General features: G+C 41.2%; 1 protein-coding gene across 1 annotated transcript; it reads left to right on the plus strand.

The window, feature by feature from the left end:
• The first annotated feature begins 1420 nt into the window (after nt 1–1420).
• LOC137591600 (trace amine-associated receptor 13c-like) lies at nt 1421–2407 on the plus strand. The gene has a single exon (XM_068309697.1). The coding sequence runs from the start codon at nt 1421–1423 to the stop codon at nt 2405–2407; it is 987 nt and encodes a 328-aa protein (XP_068165798.1).
• The last annotated feature ends 8272 nt before the right edge of the window (nt 2408–10679 follow it).

A 10679-nucleotide genomic window follows, 5' to 3' on the forward strand; every position in this document is an offset into this window, starting at 1 on the left:
CAACCTCTGTTGCGCTTTTAAATGACAAGTAAGTGGTTTGAAGCTCCAGTTAGTTGTTCTCATGAACTTTCGGTCCCTCGTATTGTTACGGTGCTTAGCACTTTATTTATATTTATTTATATTTTTATTAGACCTGCTTTATGTCATTGTGTTTACGCACTTTATTTTGTTTTAGTAATTTGCTTGGTTCTTCTATTTTAGCATTGACTGAGGACAGTGATATCCTCTTGGTTGGGCAGTTTTGTCTCTTTTATGTATGTACAATGCTGCTACCTTTGTATTGTCTTGTATGTTTTAAACGTTGATGCTGACTAAGTGCACCTTGCCCAAGACAAATTTCCCCGTGTGGGACAATAAAGTATATCTTATCTTATCTTATCTTATCTTATCGAAGAAGAATCCTTCACATCTGGTAGAAAGAGTTGGATCGGCCCAACCCTCATAAAACCCACAACAAACATTACCTGACAAGCCCTGAAATGGAACCCCCAAGGGAAAAGGACGCCCCAGGAACAGTTGGAGAAGAAGCGTTGAAGCAGAAATGGTGGGCTCAACTGGGGAGACCTCGAAAGAACAGCTACAAACCGAGTGAAATGGAGAGCATTTGTCAACGGCCTACGCACCCAAGAGGAGCAAAGGTCTTAAGAAGACATGAAGAGAGAAGAATTTGCGTGAAGATGTTTCTGGAGGTGGGAGGAAGCCGGAGAACCAGGAGGAGAACCCACACAGACACGGGGAGAACATGCCAACTCTGGACAGAACGGGATTCTGACGGGAACCACCTTGCTGCGCGGCGACAGCGCTACCCACTGGAAACAGTCCCATCAAACACACCTAGATTAATATTTGGAATGCTCAACAAGAACATGTGGTCTTCAAACGTTGCACTCTTTTGTCTCTATCTACTTACAACCTGGTTCGGACCCCCCAGCGCTGAAAAGATTATCAAAAACCTAAAGACCACAACTGCCTTTTAAATAAGTTTAGTCGTGATGTTTGAGGAACTTTAATGGGGATGAGTTGAGGGGTTTCCTGATGGAGGACCAGCAGGATGCAGCCTGATGCTGGTAAGATGAAGCCTATCTTTATTGAATGTGAGATATTTCTGAGTCTGAGCGTTTATTATTTTTTACTAATATTTCATCTTGACTTATAAAACCCGTTTTCTGCATTTAATTCGCTTCATGAGAATACAACTCACAAACCTTTCCTGCCTCTCAATTGTCTAACTGGGAAAAAAAACCACACATGTATGAGGAGATAACGGGGGGGATGAGTGACAGCTATGACATCATCTCTGAGGGTTTGAAAAAAAAAAGGGGGGGAGGGTGACGCTGGAGGGGGATAAATGAACAGTCAGGTCGAGGGTTCAAGCGTTTCCCTCCCCGCGCCTCCTCCTCACACCTCCTCCTCCTCCCTGATGGAAGGCATCGCCGGGGGCGCTCAGCGCTGCTTCCCCAACCTCAACTTCTCCTGCCGGCGGCTGCGGCGTCCCCTCCCGGAGACGGCCACGCTCTACACCGCCATGGCGCTGGTCTCCCTGGTCACCGTGACGCTCAACCTGATGGTGGTCATCTCCATCTCACACTTCCGGCAGCTGCACACCCCCACCAACATCCTGCTGCTGTCGCTGGCCGTGTCCGACCTGGTGGTGGGGGCGCTGGCGATGCCGATCGAGGGTCTGCGCTACGTGGAGACCTGCTGGCTGCTGGGGAGGCTGATGTGTGCCGTGACCCCGTACGTCTCCTACTGCCTGCTGTCTGCCTCCGTGGGCAACATGGTGCTGATCTCCGTAGACCGCTACCTGGCCATCTGCGACCCACTGCTCTACGGCACCAAGGTCACCCTGAACCGGGTTAAAATCCTAATCTGCTTATGCTGGGCCTGCTCGCTCGTTTACAACGGCTGCATCCTCATTGGTCACCTGGAGCAGCCGGGGCGGTTCAGCTCGTGTCACGGGGAGTGTGTGGTGGTGATCAGCCACGTGTCAGGCATGTTAGATCTCTTCGTCACCTTCATCGGCCCCAGCACCGTCATGGTGGTCCTGTACCTCAGGGTGTTCGGGGTCGCCGTCTCTCAGATGCGTGTCATTCGCAGGCAGATCGCCGCCACCGCCGCCTCGGCGCCGCCCCCCAGAAAGTCAGAGAGGAAAGCTGCCGTGACGCTCGGTATCGTGGTGACTGTGTTTCTAATGTGTTTCTGCCCATATTACTTCCCCACCATCGTCGGCATAGACACGTCCAACAGCCTGTCCTATTTCGCCGTGCTGTCTTGGATCATGTTGCTCAACTCCTGCATGAACCCTCTGATTTACGCTATGTTCTACAGCTGGTTTAGAAAAGCCATTAAACTCATCATCACCCTCAGAATCCTGCAGCCGCACTCCCGGGAGTCAAACATCATGTAGAAAATACTGAGTGTGTTCCCCTTATTTACTTATTTGTGTTTCCAGAACGTAACAAAGCATCAGATCTCCTTTCTCCTTTTGTCACAAACTCAAAACACACCTGAACATAAAACGAATGAAAGATATAAGTGACAAAAAATGTCTATAATGTGCAGAAGCAGAATTTTACTTTATTTTCTGTCCAGTTCCTGACTGTCATAAATGAAAAGTGAGTTTGCAGGCACAAGCATTTCATGTTTAAAAGTCATATAATGTATGGTTTGTTAAAGATAATGCATGATGGGATTAATGCCATTATATATAAAAATAATAATAGATCCCAATTTTCTTTCAAGTTGTGAGCAAACGTTAACGTCTTATGTCATATTCATGCTGTTTCATGAAAATTCAAACAACCATTTGTTTTCACTGTCAAATTTGACATTTTATTCTTTATATTCCATAAATCCAATCATATAAGAATCCAGTAGAAATATTTGTTAATCTTCAGTGCAATGCTGCTCATGTTTGTGTCGCTCTGACTTTTACCTTTTCCAGCAGAGACGTCTTCAGGCCGGGTTCCTCCAGCGTCTCCATGAGGCCTGGAAATCATAAAAAAAGGTTGAGAAAATTGCATTTGAAATGCAATTGAAAAAAATGAATAGTGAATGTTATAAAGAAGTATTGTCCCTTCACTCTGGTTTAGATATTACTGATAAACTGAGACATAAACAGTGACAAAATAAAAACTCATCAAGTATGTTTTTTACATTCAATTTATCATCTACCTAATCAAATGGAATTCTAACAAATGTTTTGTAGTTTTGAAAACTGACTTAATATCTTGTCATAATGTGAAAGATATATATATATATATATCCAGATATCATGCTGCTTTCAAATAAATCTTGTTACTTCAACCAGACACATTTTATTGCGTGATTCTGTTTTCCTTAAAAACAAGTGGGAATGATTGACTGCTATGAAACTCTGCTGTGTTATTATGTGAAATGTGTGTGTTTTTTAAGCAGTAAGTTATGGTTTCACGTTTAAATCAGATGAAATTAGACTTTCAAATGTAATAATACGGAAATCCTCATGTGCCTGCACTGAGCTGCAGTGTCGCTGTCATGGCAGCAGGGGGCGGTGTTGGACTCCAAGTTTGATGGCCGGTGCAGTTGAATAATTAAGAAAATCTAGTACTAGAAACACAGTATATATGACATAAATGTTTAGTATTTTAGTATTTTCGTGATGTTTTGATGTTTACGTACTAATATTTAACACATTATGGATATAGCATCGGACTGGTGTCATTGGTCTTAAAAGACAAACCCTAATTATCGCAGCGCTATCCTGTCCTTTTACTTTCTTTCTTCTTTCCTTTTTTTAATTTTTTTTAAAAATTTTACACACTGTTATAAACCCCGAAGAGGAAATTAAGAATACACACTCTAGTTTTTGTCAGTCAGTCGCACGTATGCATATTAGGCCTTGTTCAGACTAATCGCCTATATCTGATTTTTAGCCAATCCAGATTGATGTTGCATGTCTGATCAGTCCCAATCAGATTTTTGCAGGACGGATTGAAACCACATTCGGGAAGTAGTGTTGTGTCGGACAGAAACAGAGGAGTCTGCAGTCAGAACAGCTCCAAACACTCTGTTAGCCGTTCTTTGTTTATTATAATAATCAATTCAGTGAATGAAGTTTTGTTAAAAATGAATTAATGGCATAAAACAAGACATGATTCATCTGCGTTTCCTTCCAATCACCCCTCGGCCATGGGGAAAAGAGAAAAAGCTTACAGCACCTGGTATTCCCAGGCGGTCTCCCATCCAAGTACTAACCAGACTCAGCTCAGCTTTCGAGATTGGACGAGATTGGGCGTGTTTTTTGGGGTTTTTTGTCTTTTATTATCAAAAATAGATTTTCACAGTGCACATTAATAACATTTGTGATTTAGAACATACAACTAAAACATTTTATATACATATTTTTCTTTCAATAACGTTCATTTTTCACAACAGGATTCAAAATATAACTCAAAACTTCCAAATTTTTCCAATTTTAACACAAAACAACTCTGACTTTTCCGTAATCAACATAACAATGAACGAAAATCTAGAATTAGATTATTTTCATTTTCATGTTTAATAAATGTGTTCCCCCCAACAAAACTAACCTCAAACTCATCTTTATTTAAGTGTCTCGATTAGTCAGAGTCTGAAACATTCCTCCTGACTGACAGCGAAGCTGGGTTGGCTGAGGACATAATTAAGTAGGTTCACATTCACACCTTTCAGTCTTTCATTCATTCCAAACAGCAACAACCTTTTTCATTCATTCTTTTCTGCTATTTTCCCTTCCCAACATCTTTTGATTAATGCTTTTATCTTCGTGAAATACTGTTGTAATTCTCTCCATTCATAAAACTCATGCATACATGTTTCTATCTGTTTCACACACATCACACTCCTTTTCTTACAGTTGCGTCAAATGTACTGATCGCCAGTTTATTGAAGATTCTGTTGTGTCTTAACATGAAGTCACAGTGTTCACATTCACTGTTCCACTTCACGCTCATGAACACTTTCCACACTTGATCATTTTTTATTTTTTAGATATCTAACCACTGCCTTTATTCTAAGAGATTTTTTCTTTCTGTCTGTGTTGATTAACTTTAGCCCTCCATCCTCGTACTCATTCCCTAAAACTCAGTGGCGGGCCGTGCATTTCATACCTAGGCCTTCAGTGATGCTATCCTTAGTCAAACTTGCATAAATACATCCCATACTGCTGTGAGCATCTCCCACCGCTGCCACCAATGTAGTGTTCAGGACTGAGACGTTTATAACTTCTCTCAAATGGCGTCAGCTCCACTCCTGTTATTGTCACCCGTACAGAAGAATCCCGAGGCCACACCTTTATAGACGTCACACATCTACGTCACAACTAAACCCACTGAAATCACCATCATTTATGACACCACAGCTAGAGAAACGATATACAGACATACACTAACACACTACTAGATGGTGCATCACCTCTATCAAGTATAGAACAGGCTATTTTCCAGCAGGGACACAAGTCTCTTCGTACATTTCCACTATAATCACACAGCTGCGCAAGTGCACCACATTATTTACACACATTGCAGAAGAGCAAGATTTTTTTTTTTCATTTTTAGTATATTCATCATTTTATTTCATAATTGATTTGATATAAATGAAATTAAATTACAAGAACATTAAATATGAAAACTTAGATAAATGAAATGCTTGTACTCACCGAAACAACTGTTCAAACGGCTGATTTAAACATAAAATCCATTCTCCTTTGTTTCCTCAAGAACACTCCACTAGCTAGAACAGGTTAACTAGAACAGGTTAGCTAGAACAGATTAGCTAGAACAGGTTAGCTAGAACAGGTTACCTAGAGCAGATTAGCTACAACAGATTAGCTACAACAGATTAGCAACAACAGGTTAGCTACAATAGGTTAGCTAGAACAGGTTAGCTGGAACACGTTAGCTACAACAGGTTAGCTAGAACAGCTTAGCTGGAACAGCTTAGCTACAACAGGTTAGCCCCCTCAGGAATCAGACCCTCTCACTAAATATTCTCTTCAAATGTGCGTCTGCATAGCACCGCCTTCTCAGAGTGAGTAGCCAATCACAGGACACGTACATGTCAGGTGAATGTGAGGCCAGCTAGAAGGCCTTGGCGTCACCAATTCGTGATCTGATTGGCTATCGCATCTGTCTATTAACTGTATGTTCCCTTTCACTCACAGTGCACAGAGACCTGCATTCTAGATTCTGAAGGTCTTGGGCAGATTTCATTCAACATAGCAACACAAGCTCACTGAATTTTGATTGGATAAAACCCCTCTAATTTACAAAAAGAACACTTTCTCAGTGTTGGCCTATATTATATTATATCCAAATGTATAATTATATATTTATACATATATTTGAATATATTTATTTAAGGAAAATGAATTAAAATATAATTAATTTTCATCATAAATATTATCATGATTTGTGGTTATGTTAGACAAGCAGAGAAGGCCTTGATGGTCCTGACCGCCCATCACTGCTAAAACTTCTCTTTCAATCCTAACCCCCTTTCCCTCCCATATAAACTCCCCTGTCAACCTATATATCTCTTTCGATACTCTCTCTGGCATATCTAAACTATTCATTACATGTACTAACTTAATCAGAACTAACTGATTAATAACTAAAATTTTCCTCTATTTTAATTCCCTTAATCTTCCCGAACCTGTGTTTTCCCTATACAACTGACAATCCCTTCTTACTGTCTGTCTCTGCCTTCTTTATCTTCTGTCCCTACATTCACTCCTAGTATCTTAAAGTAAACCTCCTTCTCTATCAGCCCTGTCTCTCCTCTTTTGAACCTACCTGTCCCTATTTACATGATCTCTGATTTCTCTATGATTAGTTTTGGCCCTGACGCCCTACTGTACAGCCCTACCGTCCCTATTACTTCCCCTACACTAACTTTGTCCCTGTTACTGTCGTGTCATCTGCATACTGATATAATAAACTAACTGTCCCTCCTGGTGTGTCTATCTCTGTGATCCTATCAGTGTGTTTTATTAATTCTGCCAGTGGCTCTGCTGACAGTGAGTACAGCAGAGCTGATATCAGACACCCTTGCCTAATTGATCTCTCTATTCTAAAAGTATTGGTGATGATCCCATTAATCTTAACACAAGTAACTGCCCTGCTGTACATTCTCTTAATCCACCTGATTAACCTATGCCCCAATCCTACTCTTTCTAACACCGTGTATAAGTAAAGGTGATGGTTACTACTCTATCAAAGCCTTGTTGAGCTCTAAACTAAAAACTATCCCTCCGCTATTTGTCTTCATGTGCTCAATTGTGTCCCTCATGCTGCTGATTGTATCAGATATGTCCCTACCCAGTATACTATAGGCCTGTGTCTCCCCAACTACCATCCCTGTCACTTTTTTAATCCTACAGCTTCTAACACCCATGACAGTATTTTGTAATCATTGTTTAACTCATTGTTGGTGAGTGGTCTGTAGTTTTCTAATCTAGCCCCACTTCCTTTTTTGTGTTTGATGCTAACTAGCCCTTTGATGCTAATATGGAGTGCTTCCTCCTCAATGTCATGAACCCCATTAATACAAGTTCCAAAACAACTCACAGCAGCTCAAACTTTAGCTCAGAGAGATGAGAGGAGGAACTCAGAGAACTGAGGTTATGGGATCAAATCCCACTGTCTGAGTTTACATTTTCTCCAGAGTGTTGTGAATATTAAATACAACATCCAACCAACCTTACTAAAGCTTCTGAATAGCTCAGTAGGATCATCTTTGATGGAAAACTGTTTGTCCAAGGTTGTAGGCTCAAATCCCAGCAGTGCTTTGATTGACATGTACAAACAGAACAATTGTAATCACAGCTTGTTTCAGCAGAGCCAAACTTGGTGAAACACCAAGTCATTTCTGCACTCAGCTAAACTAATAATATTGCTATCATTACTAAGAAGATTCAGATGTAAAGGTTTGTTGTCAGTTTCCCAGCACAAAGAAAATCTTTGGTGTCCAGAAGAGAAGCGTACAGACTGAAAAATAATAATTTAACTAGAAAATGACAATTGAAAAGACATGTATTTATTTAAATGTGCAAATTTCGCATCCTTTTTCACTTTTCTGAAGCAATTCCTGACTAAATCTTTAATAAAACATTTGTATTTCATTCTTTTCATTTGGTCTTTCCTGACTGGCGTTCATGTTTGTCTCCCTCTAGTGGTAGAGATAGTTACTACGGTTAGATGTTAGAGGGTTAGGGTTAAGTTATCCAGGTCATATAAATCAAGAAGAGCAAATAATTATTTCATTACACTTTTTTACTCGAATGAAACATTATTATATTATTTTCTTATAAACTACTCTATTTTCTTTCATTTTCTTTAAAATTTTCAATCAGACCAGATTTTATTTTAAAGTTCTGAATATGAGAATGTGTCCTCTCATCCATGTAGTAATACTAATGAGATGTGAGATTTCTGCACACACTGTCGCCTCATCGGTATCTTTTAGTCTCATTCTCAGTCACCAGATGTGGAGTACTAACAGCAAAACATGATATTGTGAGACTATAGACCAGAGCTGCTCACAAGTCATTTTAGTCTAAGTCTCGTAGAAGTTGTTCGTGTTTGAGTCTGAGTCAGTTCCCAAGTTTCTGAAGGACATGTTCATCATCAGGAAGAAGAGTCGCACACAATCCTAGGGGTTCTGATAGAACTGAAAGACATTGATTAACTGTTCCACAGAGTAATGATATCAGAATGGCCCCCATGGGGCTGCGAACCGTTTGGGACAATTGCGCCGAAAACTGCTTCATTACTCTGCGCCCCGTTCTCTGTGAACGTGGGCACCCTCTTTGACAGGGTGGCTGTACTGCAACCACACAACAATCGATAACCCCAGGAAACCGCTTTGACGTTTCCTGTACTGCACATATTTTCAGGAGAGACTTTATCGATATGAAAGCCCTCAGACTTCACTCATATTTATTTTAATCAATAACAGTACCGATGTTTCGATACTGTTAGTGATTACAGTAGTGATTTTTCATTCAGTGAACCCATCACCTCCTGTCTCTAAACATCAGTACGTATAGTAGCAGTAAAAGTAATAGTATAGTAATAGTAACAGCAATAGTTTAGTAACAGTAATGGTATAGTAACAGTAATAGTATAGTAACAGTAATAGTAGTACATTAATAGAGCAGCTTTTCTCCAACATGAAAACAGCAGACTGGACTTTTCTTCATGTTCTTATAAAGACTGGAAGAACATTCCAGACGTTCCAACAGCTGAAGGAAGTACCCCCCCTCCCCCCAACACACACACACACACACACACACACAGTCCAGAGAGAGGGTATTGTGTATGAATTCCATGATGTGATTCCTGTTTCTACCGTTACACTCCAAAACACAGAAAACAGTTCTGTGATCTAACAGAACTCTGTTTAGAACGTTTCTCCTGCTCACAGAAACACAGAAGGGTAGTTTGACCTTAACTGTTAGTGTTGTCTTCCCTCAGGGACACCTGAGGTTCCCTTGTAGTCAAATCAACCCTAACCCCTAACCCTAACCCATCCCATGCACAGTACCGATTACAGTGCACCCTTGTTCTTTGCAGTTAATGCGTTCCAGGAACCACACGCGATTAATGAATTCCGCGATTTAGCTATGATTTATAAATCAACTGTTTAAAGCACTTTTGTGTCTCACGTAAATCCAAGACTCACGGAACCTAGCGCACTTCCGGATGCCGTCAGCCAATAGAGAGCATGAATGGTATCACGTGACTGCCTACCAAACATCCTCAGTGAGGTGAAGTCACAAGTTTGATGCGGGAATATGGAAGGGGTGCACTGTACTTCCAAGGGTTGTGATGCTGTGATGATTGGTTTTAGGGGGTTTGATTGGTTCTAGGGAGTTTGATTGGTTCTAACTGGTTTGATTGGTTCTACGATGATACGTTGGGGTCTTCATGTGAGAAGCAAACCAGGTTTTGATCAAAGGGGTGAGAGACCTGAACTCAAAGAGGCGGAGTGAGGTTTCCTTCCAGATGACTTCACCTGAAAAACATCAGAAGGAGGAAGAGAGAGAGAGAGAGAGAGAGAGAGAGAGAGAGAGTGTCATGAATGCTTTTTCCCTCTATACACTGACAGTTGTCATGGTAACAGGCCCCTCCTCCTGGGTGCGGTGGAGAGATACTGAGTTCCAGGCTGAGCTGCAGAGAGGGAGTTAACCCTTCAGTGCCTGTTCACCCTGGATTACTAATTAATTCAACTTGAAACCCCATAACCCCTAACCCCATAATCCCTAACCCCATAACACCAACTCTAATCCTAACTTTCTAACCCTATACCCCTAACCCAAGCCTGAAACCCAAACCGAATTTCTAACCTCCGAACCACTGACCTCCTAACCTCTAACTCCTTATACTAACCCTTACTCTTAACGCCAACCCCTAACACTAACCTTACCTTCTTATCCACATTAAAAAGTTGTGTGACAGATAAAGGGCTCGGAATGCTTGTTTGGCAGTGAAGGAGTTAAAGGTGTGGACAGTTCCAGAGTCGGAAAGTTTTTCAACCAATCCAGGCATAACACACACGAACACATACACTCACACACACACAAGGGGAGAGCAGGATTGAGAGAGGGCGAGCGAGAGAGAGAGAGAGCGAGAGAGAGAGAGAGAGAGAGAGAGAGAGAG

The sequence above is a fragment of the Antennarius striatus genome, chromosome 24 (assembly GCF_040054535.1).
Source record: "Antennarius striatus isolate MH-2024 chromosome 24, ASM4005453v1, whole genome shotgun sequence".
NCBI lineage: Eukaryota > Metazoa > Chordata > Actinopteri > Lophiiformes > Antennariidae > Antennarius > Antennarius striatus.